Here is a 19678-nt window from a genome sequence, read left to right as displayed (position 1 = left end):
GTTGAATGTAAGTACTAAGTATTACCATTATATGTTGTCTCCTAATACTTCAGAGCATAGGAAAGCAAATAATGAAATGTCCAATTCTCATCTTTAAAAGAAAGTGTGCATGGTTTTTTTACAGCTTTCCCATTAACATTGATTCAAATTTCCATTAATAAGTATTTAGAGAAACACTGTCACTTGTGCTCCTGTCCCAGTTAATACAATCTAAGTGGCTGTCTCTTAAAAGCAGGTGCTTCAGGCATGTTGTGCTGTCTCCTAAGTGAAATCCTGGGAGAGGCTGCACATGGAGGACTAGGCACTTTGCTCTAAGGTTAACCTAGCAGCCTTCCTGTCCTGTGGGACTGCAGTCCCTTCTTTTGCTATTTCTTGCAGGCACTTGCCCCAGAAAGAGAGTATTTTTCTGCAAATGATTGTAGAGGAGGTGGTATTTTGAAAGTACTGGCATTTCTTCTCCTAAACAGAAGGAAAGAGCTTCCCCCCAGGTATCCAGGAAAAGGTCCACTCTCGGGCCTTTTTGGATTTTCCTTTACTGTTGTTAGTCTTGGATGCTGCCAGATCTCTCTCTCTCTCTCTCTCTCTCTCTCAGGATAGAGAATCCTTTGTTTTGGATTAGGGTTAAGACAGTTTGAAAAAGTAATCTCTAGAAGGAAAGACTTCTTGTGTCACCGAGACTTTGAAATCTCCTGAATTCCCCTTTAAAAACACTGTCGCCCCCAGAGATCTGTTCCTCCTTACTGCAAACCTCTAAATGAATTTACCACACCCTCGAGGAAATCTACTAATCTGTTAGGATTTCACACAGTGAAATTAATTGAAGTCAGTAAATCATATTGAATTTGGAATCCTATTAAATTCTGGTGACTGTGCCAGAAAGCAGTCACGTTTGCCATAGTGTGTCCTGGGATGATTTGAATGCGAATATATTGGGCTGCTCTCCCTTCCCATCTCAGTGCCTCCTATACATCATTATTATTTTTTTATTAGTAGTAATAGAATATGTTATGCTTCAAGGGTGAGCTGTACCTTTGACCCCTCACTCAATCTCTCCGTAGACAACGCTTCCAAATGACAGGCCAAGGCCTATACTTCTCTTAGGGTGGAATCCCACAATCCAGCTCACTGCTAGACAGGGTCCCCTGGTCACAGCATCCCAATTCACTAACCATGTGTCCTCAGCAGGGCCAGCTGGGTTTTGGCCCCTGCTATAGACTTCCCTCTGGGAGCCTGTGACCAGTATGAAAGTGAAGTGACAGAATAGCCTCTTCAAAACAAAGTACCCACTTGCATGATGAAATTAAAGGACACTTGCTGGACAAATTTCCTTTCCCTGATTTTGGTTTTCAGGCCTGTTCTAGCAAAGGTTAAATAAAATGGACCAAATTCTGCTCTTGCTTACAGGTATGCTAACTTGCTTCAGTCCACTGGGACCATTCTCTTCTTCTAGCCCACAAACTAGTTTCAGCATTGAGTGACTCCGAGCAATATAAGCGCTCTCTTTGGGCCCCAGTAACTGGAAGTGCACAGTTGTCTGACTCCGATAGTAGGGTATGTGTTCTAGCCCTTTCTTTGGTTTGCTGTACCCATGTGGCAGCTTAGCTACAGGATGGTGTTAGGGAAAAATGTCATGATCTAGGCTGTAACCCAGTTCCACAATGTGGTTTTATAACTCTGTTGTCCCATTCACACTATAAATAATAAAACCATATTAGAAATATAACATACAACTGTGGGCTGGTGCAGTTAGAGATTTGTGTAGAAGAGTGCTATGCCAAACTCAGTACTGGAGAGTAGCAAGCAAATAACTGGTTCACTTTATTTTACTAATTTTTATTTCTATAGAATCTTATAGATTCTAGGACTGGAAGGGACCTCGAGAGGTCATCAAGTCCAGTCCCCTGCCCTCATGGCAGGACCAAATACTGTCTAGACCATCCCTGATAGACATTTATCTAACCTACTCTTAAATATCTCCAGAGATGGAGATTCCACAACCTCCCTAGGCAGTTTATTCCAGTGTTTAACCACCCTGACAGGAACTTTTTCCTAATGTCCAACCTAAACCTCCCTTGCTGCAGTTTAAGCCCATTGCTTCTTGTTCTATCCTTAGAGGCTAAGGTGAACAAGTTTTCTCCCTCCTCCTTATGACACCCTTTTAGATACCTGAAAACTGCTATCATGTCCCCTCTCAGTCTTCTCTTTTCCAAACTACACAAACCCAATTCTTTCAACCTTCCTTCATAGGTCATGTTCTCAAGACCTTTAATCATTCTTGTTGCTCTTCTCTGGACCCTCTCCAATTTCTCCACGTCTTTCTTGAAATGCGGTGCCCAGAACTGGACACAATACTCCAGTTGAGGCCTAACCAGCCCAGAGTAGAGCGGAAGAATGACTTCTCGTGTCTTGCTCACAACACACCTGTTAATACATCCCAGAATCATGTTTGCTTTTTTTGCAACAGCATCACACTGTTGACTCATATTTAGCTTGTGGTCAACTATAACCCCTAGATCCCTTTCTGCCGTACTCCTTCCTAGACAGTCTCTTCCCATTCTGTATGTGTGAAACTGATTGTTCCTTTCTAAGTGGAGCACTTTGCATTTGTCTTTGTTAAACTTCATCCTGTTTACCTCAGACCATTTCTCCAATTTGTCCAGATCATTTTGAATTATGACCCTGTCCTCCAAAGCAGTTGCAATCCCTCCCAGTTTGGTATCATCCGCAAACTTAATAAGCGTACTTTCTATGCCAATATCTAAGTCGTTAATGAAGATATTGAACAGAGCCGGTCCCAAAACAGACCCCTGCGGAACCCCACTTGTTATGACTTTCCAGCAGGATTGGGAACCATTAATAACAACTCTCTGAGTACAGTTATCCAGCCAGTTATGCACCCACCTTATAGTAGCCCCATCTAAATTGTATTTGCCTAGTTTATCGATAAGAATATCATGCGAGACCGTATCAAATGCCTTACTAAAGTCTAGGTATACCACATCCACAGCTTCTCCCTTATCCACAAGGCTCGTTATCCTATCAAAGAAAGCTATCAGATTGGTTTGACACGATTTGTTCTTTACAAATTCATGCTGGCTATTCCCTATCACCTTACCACCTTCCAAGTGTTTGCAGATGATTTCCTTAATTACTTGCTCCATTATCTTTCCTGGCACAGAAGTTAAACTAACTGGTCTGTAGTTTCCTGGGTTGTTTTTATTTCCCTTTTTATAGATGGGCACTATATTTGCCCTTTTCCAGTCTTCTGGAATCTCTCCCGTCTCCCATGATTTTCCAAAGATAATAGCTAGAGGCTCAGATACCTCCTCTATTAGCTCCTTGAGTATTCTAGGATGCATTTCATCAGGCCCTGGTGACTTGCAGGCATCTAACTTTTCTAAGTGATTTTTAACTTGTTCTTTTTTTATTTTATCTGCTAAACCTACCCCCTTCCATTAGCATTCACTAGGTTAGGCATTCCTTCAGACTTCTCGGTGAAGACCGAAACAAAGAAGTCATTAAGCATCTCTGCCATTTCCAAGTTTCCAGTTACTGTTTCTCCCTCTTCACTGAGCAGTGGGCCTACCCTGTCTTTGGTCTTCCTCTTGCTTCTAATGTATTGATAAAAAGTCGTCTTGTTTCCCTTTATTCCCGTAGCTAATTTGAGCTCATTTTGTGCCTTTGCCTTTCTAATCTTGCCCCTGCATTCCTGTGTTGTTTGCCTATATTCATCCTTTGTAATCTGTCCTAGTTTCCATTTTTTATGAGACTCCTTTTTATTTTTTAGATCATGCAAGATCTCGTGGTTAAGCCAAGGTGGTCTTTTGCCACATTTTCTATCTTTCCTAACCAGCGGAATAGCTTGCTTTTGGGCCCTTAATAGTGTCCCTCTGAAAAACTGCCAACTCTCCTCAGTCGTTTTTCCCCTCAGTCTTGATTCCCATGGGCCCTTACCTATCAGCTCTCTAAGCTTACCAAAATCCGCCTTCCTGAAATCCATTGTCTCTATTTTGCTGTACTCCCTTCTACCCTTCCTTAGAATTTCAAACTCTATGATTTCATGATCACTTTCACGCAAGCTGCCTCTACTTTCAAATTCTCAATGAGTTCCTCCCTATTTGTTTAAAATCTTGCCTCTTAAGATTTCAATAATTTTATAATGAATTTATCTTTGGAGCAGCTCTGTGGGGAGAGAAGAAGTATGTTACTGAGGTAAAGAGACTTTAAGTGAAATTTTTCCTGTGGTAGAGCCAGAAGCTGTGGCTCTCAGTCCTCTATTGTCTTAGCCACACACCTATTCTTCTTCAGAGCCAATTTAAAATTAGAGGATTGGGGGAAGGAGAGGTGTGGTTTGAGTAGCCTGAGCTTGTAATAAAGACCAGGATGGATTTTCAGATTTCCTAGGCAATAATCTGATTCCTTTGTCTGGGAAAACAACTTTGCCTTTGTGATTCTTGTTTTTAGTTACAGGGCTCCAAGGCTTTCAAAATAATGGTAGTAATTTAATAGGAATTGGGATGTGACTTTTCATCTTGTAAATGAGCAGTACTTGATTATTAATGACTGGAACACTGGGCTTGTAAATATCTTTTTATTTTATATTGCTTCTGCAGGGATTCTGTACCAATGTGGAGACCATATGAACCTCTGATTGGACCCCACCATTTCCTGTTGTATGAAGGAGGGTGCTTTGCCCCTGGGGAACAACTTCTGTAGGCTGACATGGCAATGATGAGATCCGACTTGGGCATTATGAAGATCCTTCGCTTGAAGAAGAGAGGCTGTTTTCTGCTGAAGCTTTTGTGTCTGGTTGTCTTGGTGTTAATCTTTTGTGAATTCTTAGTTTATTATGTGGTGATATTTCAGTGTCATTGGCCAGAAGTTAAAATAGAAGCTCACAGGAGCAGCAAACAGTCTTCGGCTTCTGTCTTGAAGGCCATGTTTTTATCTGATACCCACCTGCTTGGTGAAATCAAAGGGCATTGGCTAGACAAATTAAGAAGGTAAGAACTGAATTTAGGGAACATGCTGTAACCAATTTTTTAAAGCTTTTCTCAGCATCCATGTATAAGCAGTAGTAAATGTAGTGGCATTTGGGGCAAGTAGCCACTCCGGCTTCTGACTTGCTTATCTGAATTTCGGGGGAAGAAAATAATGGAGGGTTAGGGAATTAGACTGTGTCTAATCAGTGCAGTGTCTAACAGACCCAGGTAGCTAGTATTGCTGTTGTATTGTGCTGCCATAAGCTTCTGAGTGCATTGTCTGGCTCAGAGAATCCTTTTTTTCAGTTTATAATAATACTTATAAATTATACAGTGCTTTACAAAAATGAAGTAGTTAATCTCCACAACACCCCTGCTAGTCAGTAATAGTATCCCCGTTTACAGGGTGGGGGAATTGATAGTAACTCGTCCAGTGTCACACTGAGCCAGTGGCAGGGCCACGACTAAAATTAAGCTCTCCCAACCCCATGCCTAATCCACTAAACCACATTGCTTCCCTCTGGTAATCCATAGAGAAGCAGAACTTTTGAAGGAAAGTATCCATTTTTCCATGGCAGGAGCTATGTGACTGAGTGGCATCAAACCCAATCTCTACTGAACATTCTTTTATCTTTTAATAACCATAAATGTATTTAAAGGAAGAATTGGGGAGAGTGAGCTCAAGCCCTGATAATAGACTTGGGTGAGTGAGGTGGGAGTCCCCCTTGCTCCACCCTCCTGAGAGAGAGAAATGGTGAATGCTTTTAGATGTAGTGTCCCTTCCTATGTGAGCTTGCATTGTCCAATTGTCCATTGCAGAAACTATCAGAAGCCTGCATCCCAAGAAAGGGGAAAAAAATCATAGGCAGGAGTTGTAGACCAAGCTGGATGAGCAAGCATCTCAGAGAGGTGATTAAGAAAAAGCAGAAAGCCTACAAGGAATGGAAGATGGGAGGGATCAGCAAGGAAAGCTACCTTATTGAGGTCAGAACATGTAGGGATAAAGTGAGAGAGGCCAAAAGCCATGTAGAGTTGAACCTTGCAAAGGGAATTAAAACCAATAGTAAACTGTTCTGTAGCCATATAAATAAGAAGAAAACAAAGAAAGAAGTGGGACCGCTAAACACTGAGGATGGAGTGGAGGTTAAGGATAATCTAGGCATGGCCCAATGTCTAAACAAATAATTTGCCTCAGTCTTTAATGAGGCTAATGAGGAGCTTAGGGATAATGGCAGGATGACAAATGGGAATGAGGCTATGGAGGTAAATATTACCATATCCGAGGTAGAAGCCGAACTCGAACAGCTTAATGGTACTAAATCGGGGCCCAGATAATCTTCATCCAAGAATATTAAAGGAACTGGCACATGAAATTGCAAGCCCATTAGCAAGAATTTTTAATGAATCTGTAAACTCAGGGGTTGTACCGTAGAGAATTGCTAATGTAGTTCCTATTTTTAAGAAAGGAAAAAAAAGTGATCCGGGTAACTACAGGCCTGTTAGTTTGACATCTGTAGTATGCAAGGTCTGAGGAAAAAATTTGAAGGAGAAAGTAGTTAAGGACATTGAGGTCAATGGTAATTGGGACAAAATACAACATGGTTTTATAAAAGGTAGCTCATGCCAAACCAACCTGATCTCCTTCTTTGAGAAGGTAACAGATTTTATAGACAAAGGAAACGCAGTGGATCTAATTTACCTCGATTTCATTAAGGCATTTGATATGGTTCCACATGGGAAATTATTAGTTAAATTGGAAAAGATCGGGACCAATATGAAAATTGAAAGGTGGATAAGGAACTGGTTAAAGGGGAGACTACAACGGGTCATACTGAAAGGTGAACTGTCAGGCTGGAGGGAGGTTACTAGTGGAGTTCCTCAGGGATTGGTTTTGGGACCAATCTTATTTAATCTTTTTATTACTGACCTTGCACACAAAGTGGGAGTGTGCTAATAAAGCTTGCGGATGACACAAAGCTGGGAGGTATTGCCAATACAGAGAAGGACCGTGATATCATACAGGAAGATCTGGATGACCTTGTAAACTGGAGTAATAGTAATAGGATGAAATTTAATAGTGAAAAGTGCAAGGTCATGCATTTAGGGATTAATAACAAGAGTTTTTGTTATAAGCTGGGGACTCATTAGTTGGAAGTAACAGAGGAGAAGAAAGACCTTGGAGTATTGGTTGATCACAGGATGACTATGAGCCGCCAATGTGATCTGGCCGTTAAAAAAGCTAATGCGGTCTTGGGATGAATTAGGTAAGGTATTTTCAGTAGAGATAAGGAGGTGTTAGTACCGTTATACAAGGCACTGGTGAGACCTCATCTGGAATACTGTGTGCAGTTCTGGTCTCCCATGTTTAAGAAGGATGAATTCAAACTGGAACAGGTACAGAGAAGGGCTACTAGGATAATCCAAGGAATGGAAAACCTGTCTTATGAAAGGAGACTCAAAGAGCTTGGCTTGTTCAGCCTAACCAAAAGAAGGCTGAGGGGAGATATGATTGCTTTTTATAAATACATCAGAGGGATAAATACCAGGGAGGGAGATGAATTATTTAAGCTCAGTACCAATGTGGACACAAGAACAAATGGATATAAACTGGCCATCAGGAAGTTTAGACTTGAAATTAGATGAAGGTTTCTAACCATCAGAGGAGTGAAGTTCTGGAACAGCCTTCCAAGGGGAGTAGTGGGGTCAAAAGACATATCTGGCTTCAAGACTAAGCTTGATAAGTTTATGGAGGGGATGGTATGATGGGATAGCCTAATTTTGGCAATTAGTTGATCTTTGACTATTAGTGGTAGATATGCCCAATGGCCTGTGATGGGATGTTAGATGGGGTGGGATCTGAGTTACTACAGAGAATTATTTCCTGGGTGTCTGGCTGGTGAGTCTTATCCACATGCTCAGGGTTTAGCTGATCGCCATTTTTGGGGTCGGGAAGGAATTTTCCTCCAGGGCAGATTGGCAGAGGCCCTGGGGTTTTTTCGCTTTCCTCTGCAGCGTGGGGCACGTGTCACTTGCTGGAGGATTCTCTGCACCTTGAAGTCTTTAAACCATGGTTTGAGGACTTCAGTGGCTCAGACATAGGTTAGGGGTTTGTTGCGGGAGTGGGTGGGTGAGATTCTATGGCCTGCGTTGTGCAGGAGGTCAGACTAGATGATCATAATGGTTCCTTCTGACTTAAAGTCTATTCATCTAATTAGATGAATTGATAAAGACTTCCTTATTTTTTTACTTCAGCATTGGAAAATTTCATGTGATATTAAGACATCCTATAACACTTTCAGTTATGCGCTCAACCTAGAGAAAAAGCTATTACTAACTAATATGAACTACTAAATACAGGTAGTTATTACATATCGGTATAGGACAGGGATCACATGATATAGTAGTGTAAGTCTAGAATATTTCTGCCAAATTCACTGGTGTTACGTTTATAATCCAGAGCAGAATCTGGCTTATTCTGTGTCCCAGCAGAAACCTTGCTCAGATCACTGCAGGATGAAATTTACTAAAGGAAGACATCCGTAGGGGACTCAAAACAGTGGCTTGATCTTGTATAGCAAAGTTGCTGGCTTACCTATGCACACTAGTGTCAGCTTTATCAACTACCATTTTGACACAATTCATTATAACGTTTTAACAAAATGGAAATTTGTTACCCAAGTCTAGCAAATAGCAGTATAGTAGTTTACTCATTTTAAATTGGTTTATCTGGAGGTCTAATCTGTGTCATTGGTTAGATTTGTAATGATGATTCAATATCCAGCGTGGGGGTTTGTTCTGAGCAATCAAAACCTTTTGCTGCAGGAACAGATGCATTCGGTCAAGTGTGTGCGATTATTCAACATACTTCCACTGATCAGTTTTTACATACTTTGAAAATAACCCATTAACTTGCGATAAAAGGTTAGTATCAGCACTTTGACTGGTGTCCCATGAGCTGGTGCTGAACATGGTTTTTGATGTGGGGGAGAGCAGGGAGGTAGCCCAGGAGCTGGTGTTAAACCTGACTTTTTTAAAATCTAGCTGGGTTTCAGAGTAGCTCTTTCAGTCTTTGAGAGTCTGCTTCACTGTCCTGTCAGGCAAGACCTTGTTTAATCAGAGTAAAGGATCAGGCAGTTAAGAGAGTCTATTGATTCGATGCTTCCTGTTTCTTAGGGAATGGCAAATGGAGAGAGCCTTCCAAACTGCCTTGTCATTACTGGAGCCAGATATTGTTTTCATCCTAGGAGACGTCTTTGATGAAGGAAAGTGGAGCTCCTCCCAGGTAAAAGGTCCACATCTACTGATTTTTAGTGTCAGAAAATGCTGAACTGCTTTAAAAGAAATGGGGTTTCCTGGAAATAAGTGGCATGCAGAGCAAGCCAGGCTTTATTTGATTTTCCTCTTCCACAATTGATGTATTGCAGATTTGTAGGCCGTGACTATAATTTCTAGTGTAGTGTGACATAGTCACTGCAAGGCAGTTGCACTCCAGTGTGAGTGGAGGGTATATGTGGGCACAAATAAGATCAGGCAGTAGGCATAGTCTTTTGCATTGAGTTGGTCTCCAGCGCCCTACAGTGCAAGGTTAAGAGGAGGTGAATGTGCATGGCTGGGGAGATACGAGTTAAATGTGATCCTCCTCATGCTTATGAAGTACTGAGGCTGTGAAAAGGAGATTAGGTAGATTTCTCCTTCTTTTAGGAGTGGTGCTTCCTAACGATAATCTGGGGAGTAGTATGGAAAAGAGGTAACATTTATAAATGTTTGTGGCCACCACTATGATGCTAGGTGTAAACACTGACAGGCTATTAGCATGAGTGGCCAACAGTCCAAACTTTAAAATGGCAAATGACTAACCCAGCCTTTTACTTTAAAAGGCATTATTGGCGTTCTGAAACCCAAAGAAGTGCATTGCCTAGTGTAATAAAGCTGTTGGCAAATGAATTTTGCAAATATAAACAAGGGAATCAGTCAGGCCTGTGCATTACTGGGTAGTAGTGTTTGGGGCTCTGACCTTCCTGATAGCTGGTCAGAAAGTTCTATTTGTGTCCTGTATTCTAAAGCCAGTTCATTGTTGTTGCAATATTAATGACACCAATAGCTGTTTTAATATTGTCCATATTCCAGTCTTAGAAGATATACAATGGATGCTGCTCTCGTCTTGGCAGTGGTAGTTTCCAGTGGGTTGACTACAAACTGAAATTTGGTGATTCTCCCTGGACTTGATTTTTCCAATAGCTTCTTTCTCCTCTCCCCAAGCCAAACACATAAAACATGAAAATCTCAAGGTGACAGCCTACTGCTAAGTCCTTTCATAGTTGTCTTCAACATCAGCAGTTTTTACAATTTTCCTGCAGGCTTGGGCAGATGATGTCAGGCGGTTTCAGAAAATGTTCCGACATCCAGTTCGCACTGAGCTAATGGTGGTTGTTGGCAACCATGACATTGGCTTTCACTACGAGTAAGTATTTCAGAAAAATTCAGTGCACTGTCAGGTATGAAATGTCAGGATGTAAACAGTGACTCAGTATTGCCAGCCTCAAGAGATCAAATAACATCAGATTGGCCCCAAAGTCAAATGTTGGTTTTTAGTCTGACTTTTGACTTTAACGCCTCTCTACTCCTCTGCCGATGTGTGTGAGAGACTTTCAGGTTGGAGAGTCAACCTTTAATACACGCTTCTTTCTGGCTGCTCAGATGGAGCTCCCACTTCCTCTCCCTCAGCCCCTACGGTAGGGCAGCTGCCATCCATTTCCTATTACTGTCTTACTTTCTCTCCTGCTGGATGAGGGCTATACAATGGAACTGGAAAATGAACATCCAAGAAACACAAAGTACTCTTCTTATTTATCGAGTCCTCCTATTAAGGATTTATGTGAGCGGAAAGATCTTTACATGTACGAATGTCTTTACAGCATCTCCCACCTAGCTAATTACTGCAAAACCCCATGCAGAGCTATCTGTATCTCAGTGCAGTAATTATAAAGACAGTCCTTATTTTTTTAAATAATTCACATTGAAAGCATTTCAAAAATAATTTTAAAATCAGACTTTGTTTGCATAACTGTGATCAGCTACATTAATAGATCAATTATCCAATAATTTACAATAAGTTCACCTTGGATTTGTCTGCCCTGGACCTGGCAGCACCTGTTCTCTGACTCCTCTGCCCCCTCCTCTTCCCCCGGGAGGAGTGGCTGCTGTGTAGCTTTTTCCTGACTCCTTCCCTCCACCTACATCTCAAGCACTGACCTGGCACTGGGTTTGTGTGTACTTGGAGAAAAGCTGCTGCTGGGTCCACAGCAGAGCAAGTACTGGGGTGGGGTTGGGTGTAATGCTGTTGGGCCCCAGACTCAACAGTAGCTTTTTCCTGACTCCTTCTCTCCACCTACATCTTTCTCTGTGCCCTGCTGTCCCAGGACCCTCTCTCTGCTACCACTGAGATAGCGCCAATCCATACATGAAGGCAGGGCTCAGTGGCAAGGGCAGATCTGTTTTTCTCAGTTTCAGAGGCTCTCGCTTGAGCTCTGCCTGAGTGACCAGCCCTGAAAATTGTGTGAAAGGAGTGGCTGCTTGGGTCTTTGTGAGAGTACCTCCTGTAGGTATCAAAATCCCATGACTCACCATTAATTCACAGGATTTGGCAGTACTGAATAACTGTTGGCTTCCATGTGAGTCAGGGTTTTTTTTATTATCTAGGGCTTTTCTCTTCAAGTATCAGTTAAGAGGGGCTGGGTTGCATGTTTAGAGCCAGACCTTGGGTGTAGCTCATGTGCACAGAGTGAGAGTTAGGAGTGCCCTGTAAAGGTGGCTTCAAGGTCACATCATGGTCAAGCTGCTGCTATAACTCACACTGTGCTGCAGTGACCTAAAAATGCAGCCAAGGTATTGTGGGTATTCTGCCCCATTCCCTACTCTCTCAGCATCAGAGACGGTGATTTGCATCTGTTGTATTTCACTTTGTGCTTGTATTGGGGGTAATACTCCCTGGCTTGGTTATGCTTGCTCTGGGGCCAGAATAGACTGAGAGAGGCTGTATCCATCCCATGCAGAATCTCAGTTTTAAGGTCTAATCTGGATCATGGAGCAGTACCGGTTAGGGAATTGCCATTTAAATCTGTAACACAACTATATAAAATTACTTATAATGGCAAGTTTCTGAGCATCATACTACTTTTGTCTTTTAAACACAGAATGACCACTTACAAGTTAAAACGGTTTGCAAAAGTTTTCAACTTCACCTCAGGAAAGCTAATAACCCGGAAGGGGGTAAAGTGAGTATAATGTTTGCCAACATTTTGAGCTTTTTCATTGGTTTTTTTTTTTAACTTTTTTATTTTCTTGAACCTGTTGTAGCGTGTTTTCGTGAATATTTGTTAAACATAAAACATTATTTACTCCCAAGAAACTTGTTTGTAAATACTGTAAAGCCGTGGTCTCCAATCTTTTTATGCACAAGATCACTTTTTGAATTGAAGATCAACCCAGGATCTGCCCCGCCCCACTCACTCTGTTGCTTTCTCTCCCCCACCCTCACTCACTTTCACCGGCCTGGGGCAGGAGGTTGGGATGCGGGAGGGGTTCGGATTGTGGGAGGGGGCTCCGGGCTGAGCCTGGGGCAGGGGGTTGGGGTGCAAGCTCTGGGAGGGAGTTTGAGTGCAGTGCTCATATAGTTACACTGCACCTAATCTCATAGAATCTACTGGACATTTCATGAGTTTTACTTTTTATTCGTGTCATTTTGTGGTTTATAAATCCAAAATCCTTCATGGACTCTCACAAATCAGTGTAACATTCTCAACTGTGGGGTGTGCATTGGCTAAGCCTGGGGCAAGGGGTTGGGGTGCAGGAGAAGGTGAGGGGTGTGGGCTGTTTGGTGCAGGAGGGAGCTTCGGGCTGGGGTGTAGGAGGGGGTAAGGGCTGTGGGCTTTGGGAGCGAGTTTGGTGCAGGAGGGGGTTCCGGGTTGTGGTGCAGGAGGGGGTGCAAGGTGCAGGCTTCGGCCAGGAGGTGCTTACCACAGATGGCTCCCGGTTGGCAGCGCAGTGAGGCTCAGGCAGGCTGGCTGCTGGCACATCTCGGCGGCCCCTAGGGGCGAGGGGGACAGCGGGTCTCTGTGCAGTTCCCGACCAATGGGAGCTGCAGGGACGATGCTGGGGGTGGGGGCTATGTGCGGAGCTGCCGTCCCTGCCCCTCTCCCCGGAGGCCACAGAGATGTGTCAGCAGCCAGCCTGAGCCCCGCTGTGCTGCCGGACTTTTAGTGGCTGGAGATCGCGATCGACTGGCAGAGGCTCCAGGATTGACCAATTGATTGCGATCAATTGGTTGGTGACCACTGCTGTAAAGGGAGCTATTTTGAGCAAAATAGAAAGAAAACAATTCAAAGGATTTAATGGCTGTCATATGTGCTCCGGAGCACAAGAACAGATTTATGGGGTTTGTGTTCTTTTGCTTCCAACCACTTACGGTGACCACTGGCTGCCAATCTTAAATGTTGAACATTTCACTCAACCACTTTCCTCATTTAAGTATTAACACCAGTGGAATGTCCTCGCTTCTTCAGTGCTTGAAACTCCTGCCTTATTTGTGGAACATGGTAACACAGCACCTGGTCCTGCCACCCTTATTCACATGAGTGACCTCAGCAGAGCTTGGCCCACAATGCGTCTGTCATCTTATTGCCAAGCTTGTTCCCTCCTTTAGTTTTATCAGTTGGTTAGAGAAACTGTTGATAGCTCAGTAAATATTTCTATATTTGCTGAGCATGTCCCTGTGTCCTGGGTGCACATACCGTGTAAGGAAGTGCAGTGGGTCCACTGAAAGACATCTTATCAGAATTTTTTTTCAGATAAAGTGAAGGGAAATACATTGTACTCATCTACACTCTGACATGTATATGGTCAGAATATAATAATTTACAAGAATGTAGGAAATAAAGGCTACAAATGTATCACTTAATTTTTTTTTAAACATTAAGCAAGTATTCTAAACAGGCTGGAAGTGCTATATCCCCCAGGAAAGAAAGAAAAAGTGTGCTTCATGCAGGCTTATGAGAAAATAGACCCCCAGTTTAATACAACCATGTATTACTCAAGTCTGTGACCCTAAACACACATTTCAGCTAACATTTTAAAAATAGTCATTAAACAGGGACTAACATCCTCTCCTTACTCCAGACTGTGTGTATAGTACTCAATTGACCATCTGCTCGTTGAAATGAGTTTGCCTTATTAATACTGCTCGGTAAATGTGTTCTAGAACACTAGTACAACAAGTAGCTATTTAGTGAAAAATGTTGGCTGCAATTTAAGATCTGCTTTTTGCCAGCAACCCTTCCATGATGGAATCTAGCTCACTTTTGTATATAAGCACACCACTGTTCCCTCCTCCTGCATGCTGAGCTGTGAATATGTCCTTTCTCTGTCAGCTAGCAGGCTGTCCTTCTAATATAAAAATAAGTGCCTGTTTATACTTGTGACAGGTAAGAGCCTAGTAGCAAGAAACATTGTTTATTTAAAAGCTACAGCGAAGGTAGAGTTAGGTTTAAGTACAGTGAAAGCTTCCCTACCCTGCTTTGCCAGAGACCCATGGTTAAGTGAGAGACACTTCTCTTTAGGTGTGAATCAGACTAAGGGCTTGCCTACACCGTGCCAGAAGGATGTGTGTTGTGCTCTAACTGCCCTGCTTCTTGCACACTCTACAGGGCATGTTTTACAAATCACACCCCACCGGTGCACTTTGCTGGCAACCTGTAGACAAGGTCCAGGTTCATTTGTGGGGCCTTCCCTGGGCAGAGGCTGCCAAATGCAGTATAGCTTTGCTTTAACATTGCTCACAAGGCCTCTCTGGCTTCTGAGATACAAGTGCCAAAGCAACTTCTCACCTTCAGATTTCAATGTTATGGATTATTGCATTGCAAGAGGATATAATTTTAAACAATGCCTCACAAATTGTGTGGACATCAGATTCATCACAGCATCTAAACTTTGCTATGCAACCCAACTGACTAGATTAGTGTCTAACAATAAAACAGGTGATTATGGAAAGCTGTGGTAGAATGCAGTATCAGTATTTGAGAGGTATGGCTAGTGCAGCCATTCTCAAACTGTGGGTTGGGACCCCAAAGTGAACAGGGTTGCCAGGGCTGACTTAGACTTGCTGGGGCCCAGGGCTGAAGCCTGAGCCCCACCACCCAGGGCCGAAGCCAAAGTCCTAGGGCTTTAGCCCTGCGTGGCGAGGCTCAGGTTGCAGGCCCTCCCCCGGGGGGGCTGAAGCCCTTGAGCTTCAGCTTTGGCCCCCCCCGTCCAGAGCAGTGGGGCTTGGGCAGGCTCTGGCTTCGGTCCCCTCTCCTGGGGCCGTGAAGTAATTTTTGTTGTTGGAAGGGGGTCGCAGTGCAATAAAGTTTGAGAACCCCTGGTCTAGTGTGTGGCCTAGGCACAGTCATTACTGAATTTAGTTCGTACACTTTGAGTTTTTTATCTGAATTATGAACTTGTTTGCATTTTTTTTTTTTTTTTTTTTTAAAAACAAGGGCTTCATCTCTCACCACTAGTGTCTGGAGACCTAACAGTTGTCCTTTCCCCTATTCCCTCTCTGTTCTCCCCCAGTTTTGTCATGGTGAACAGTGTTGCCCTGGAAGGTGATGGGTGCACTGTCTGCAGCAGGGCAGAGGCAAAGCTCATGAAGCTTTCTCATAAACTGAATTGCTCCCAACAGGTAAGAGTCCAATAGTCCGTTCACTGTAACTGCAGAGTTGGAGTTGCAGATATAGTCCGGCTGGAAGTCAGATTCTTCTCCTTTGAAAAATCTCAGTCTCTAGTTTGTGTTTTGTCCTTCCTCACATAGTGCTCTGGCCTTGTCTCCTTGATCATTCTTACCTCCATATTCACGGTGGATTTCAGTGTGCATGTTGCTGACTCCCTCTGTCCCGGTCTTTCTGCTAACTTCAGAAAGACCGGGGCACGGGTCTTTTACCTCCTATAATCTTGTCCGGTCTGTGATCTCTGTCAGCAAAATCCTGTAGCCCTTTTCTCTGCCACATGTAATATCACTTACTCTGGTCTCTGCTCTTGTAAGGGAGCCTGCATAGTCTAATGGATAGGCAGTCTGGAGACCTGGATTTTGTTCCTCACTTTGCCACTGACCTGCAAGTCACTTCATCTCAGTTTCCCCATCTGTAAAATTGTTAATGGTTATTCTCCTTTGTAAAGCACTTGAGATCTAAGTATTATTCTTACATGGTCAGGGCCTTTTTCTATCTACCTTTTGCCTGTCATGTCTCCTCCTAACCTGAACTCTCATGCTGCTTTTCAAATGTACTCTTTTTAAACACTCCTCCGTCTTGACCAAATTAATTTGTGAATTTACCTTAACTTCCGTCCACTACATCAATAAAATTTCTCTTAAGTAAAAAGAGTATCAAACCACCCCATTTCCTCTTTCCCTTCTTAATGGAAACCTTTGTATCCTTGATGGTGAATTTTACTTTCATCCCATATCTCCTGGATCTGCAGACTTGCATGTTGCCATTATCTGTCCAGCGCGGTCTCTGAATACTACTAATTTGATTCCCACCACTGCTGAAATCTTCAAGCATGCTTTCATATCCTCTTGCCTTCTCTATAGCTATTCCAGTTTTCTATGGTTCAGCATGTTCTGTAAAGTGTTGCTGCCACCTTCTGATATATACAGAGAGAGTGCAATTGCATCCATGACATCCTCGAACAATTTCACTAGCTCCTTGTTCATTAAAGTCCAGTTCTAAATTGGCAGTCTTGATTTTTAAAACACTTCATGAACTTGCTTCAGGCTTCTGTTCACGTAGTTCCATCCTCTTCTCTATACCTTCACAATCTGCCCTCTGTGAGATGTGCTCTGAATCACCTGCCATTTGGAACAGACGTCCTACACAGCACCAGCTCTCTTCAAATTATCCCATCATACAGCTTTTCTCCCTTACCTATACCTCTTAATTTCTATTCTCTGATTTTACTCTGTAAGGCCTCATATGATTAGTTTCTCTGGTAGACACTGTAAACAAGTACTTTTGCAATAATCCTTATACAATGCTAGTGGGTTTTTTTTTGAGGAAAATATCTTACATGGTCTTCAACTTTGCATTTCTGTCCTGGCCCTCCAAGCACATAATAAATACAGAACTAGTGCTGCACAGACACAATTATGTTTGTCTGGCTTGATTTTATTAGCAGGAACAGAATCATTCCAACAAAAGGTGCAGTGGTGTGGAACAGCTTCCAGCTTCAGAACCAATCCTTTTACAGGTGTGTTGGAGATTAGGTGGGCAGGATTTCACCATATTTATCAACATTTTATAAAAGGCTGCATTAGCTAACAACTGGCTCTTGCTTTGAATCCCTGTCAGCATTACCCTCTTTACAGAAGAAGTGACGCTGAATGTGCTGGAGAAGATTCTGCTCTTCCAGAGGAAAAGAACATCCCATTTAAAGAAAAGTATGATGTACTTTCTAGAGAGGCTTCACAAAAGGTTTGGTAATTTAACAACTTTATTTAATATCACAGTAACTTTACAGCGCTTCCTGAAATCCTTAATTATGTATATAATATTGGAAAAAGCAAATGCTAGCTGAGATAAGCTCCTCCTGGTTTAGTGAGGCCTGGGGGAGACTGCTGATAGACCTGCTGGGCTCTACATGATAAGTCCAGGGACACTCAGTCTGCTGCAGAGCATTTATCCTCAGTGTAGCATTTTGTAGTATATGTAAAGTTTTAGAGTATATGGGTTACCCATTTTTAGTAGGACTAATAGAAAAAGTCAGTGATCTTGTCCAGCGCTCTATTCCATTACTTTCACTGAATTACTGATGATAAACAGAACATTCCCAATAAATTAAATGGGCAACAGAGATTTTTTCCTACAGCAGAAATATATATGCTCAAGTTTGAGGGCAGATCACCTCCAAATCAGTGCTACTCTTCATTTAAGGCCCAGGTTTTCTATTTGTGCTAAAGACTTGATACTGAGTGTTGTTCAAATTCATAAGCAATTTACCTACTATAGTAAAATGTTACAAAATACCACCTTGTTTTTATGACAAAGGTCAAATAGGGTGATTTACTATTAAAATATGACTATTGTATTAGTGGAAGACACGAGGATTTCACAAAATACTCTGCAAAAATAGTAGCCCAAGTAAAAATATGGAAGGAGAGCCCGTTGGAAGCAAAATTAGATATTAAACTGTGTGATGACTTTTACAAACATGAAAGGTTAATTTGAATTTGTTTATTTTGTACTGTTTCCAATATAGCTGTTATGGTGGTTTCATCCCCGTTTGATTCTGAGTGGCCATACCCACAGTGCATGTGAAGTGTTGCATAATGGGAAGATTCCAGAAATCAGTGTCCCATCATTTAGTTGGAGGAACAGAAACAACCCTAGTTTCATCATGGTAAATTTAAAGATTTTTATTTTTGTCAGGTAACTTTCATAAATATAAATCAACATGGCAATCAGCTATTTATTAAACTGCTGCTACCTGTTTGTTTTGTTTAAAAAGGCAGAACACCCACTCTCCCTCAAAACCCAACATTTACTTAATACACTGCATCCACTTTATAAAGCACATCAGGGGAGCCACACAGGTTGTGTGGTACAAGGAAGTGCTGTTAAAGGTCTAGTTTGTATATTCGTAAAAACCATGTGTAACAGAGTTTCTTATAAAGAGGGTGCAGGGTAAACTATTGACTTGTAAAAAAAAAATCATCAGTACCATGCACCGAACAGTAAAAAGGCTAGTTTTGCTTAGCTGATTTATCTACTATGAAAATAAGACCATATCTATCTCAGATTTCTACATGGCTTTCTTGCCTGTCAGACTCACCTATTAACCACTTCAGAGAGGGCAAGTTTTCATTTGTCTTCTGATAATCTGCCTCATTAGTTTCAATTCACATGTTTTCTAATTTCACTTAGAATGTTGGTTAAGCTCCATCAGATAGTTCCAATCTTCTTTATTATGTACCACGTAGAGATGGAGAAAACAACCAGTTCTACAATATTTCAAGTTTTTGAAAAGTTCTGTTTTAAATAGCAAAACCTACAATCAGTTTTTTTACTTTTCAGCATCTTGTGGCATGGGGAAAAGAAACTCAAATCTCATTACTCTTTGGTTTACACTCTTTAGTCCATAGACAACACCACCAAGTCCCTTCTCAATCCATGTATTTTATTTAACTGTTGGCATGTTTCTTTTGCTAAGTAGTCCTGCTTTTACCAGCTGCTACCTATCCAATCAAGTGCTTGTGCCTATTCTATTTTCCTTAAAGTGGTTGCTATCAAACCATGCACATTACCTTTGCAACATGTCTAGTCTCCAGTGCTATAGGGTGTGGACTGACTGCATGGCATTGGTACTATATTAGTCCAGGTTCTGCAACCTAATGTAGAACTTAAACATCACAGCTGTTTTTGATGTAGACTCACTAAACCTATACCCAACCACATGATGGTCTTTCTTTCTTTTTCAGGGCAGCATAACACCAACCGACTTCTCCCTCTACAAGTGTTTCCTTCCACTTGAGAGCAGAGTTGTTACTATATACTGTATAGCAGGGGCTCTACTTGGGGTACTGATACTAGCTCATCTTCAACTTCTCAATCCACCTTTTTATTTTGCTCAGCACTTAATCAGGAAGCATAAAGCAGTATGAAGAGCCA

The 19678-nt window shown here is 42.1% G+C and overlaps 1 protein-coding gene across 1 annotated transcript; it reads left to right on the top strand.

The window, feature by feature from the left end:
- Positions 1-4722: 4722 nt before the first annotated feature.
- On the top strand, positions 4723-19671 carry MPPE1 (metallophosphoesterase 1). Its single transcript, XM_065399796.1, has 9 exons — positions 4723-5003; positions 9156-9264; positions 10340-10443; positions 12176-12256; positions 15588-15696; positions 17187-17261; positions 17363-17485; positions 18270-18410; positions 19489-19671. The coding sequence occupies exons 1-9, from the start codon at positions 4723-4725 to the stop codon at positions 19669-19671; spliced, it is 1206 nt and encodes a 401-aa protein (XP_065255868.1).
- Positions 19672-19678: the final 7 nt, after the last annotated feature.

The sequence above is a fragment of the Emys orbicularis genome, chromosome 2, assembly GCF_028017835.1.
Source record: "Emys orbicularis isolate rEmyOrb1 chromosome 2, rEmyOrb1.hap1, whole genome shotgun sequence".
NCBI classification, from domain to species: domain Eukaryota; kingdom Metazoa; phylum Chordata; order Testudines; family Emydidae; genus Emys; species Emys orbicularis.
The sequence above is the reverse complement of the archived record's forward strand: the minus strand, read 5'-3'. Positions and strand labels throughout refer to the sequence as shown.

Coding starts and splice junctions, on each gene's coding strand:
- MPPE1 (XM_065399796.1), top strand. CDS start 4,723: ATGGCAATGATGAGATCCGACTTGGGCATTATGAAGATCCTTCGCTTG. Junction 15,697..17,186: donor AACTGAATTGCTCCCAACAG/GTAAGAGTCCAA, acceptor TGATTTTATTAG/CAGGAACAGAATCATTCCAA. Junction 17,262..17,362: donor CAGAACCAATCCTTTTACAG/GTGTGTTGGAGA, acceptor AATCCCTGTCAG/CATTACCCTCTTTACAGAAG.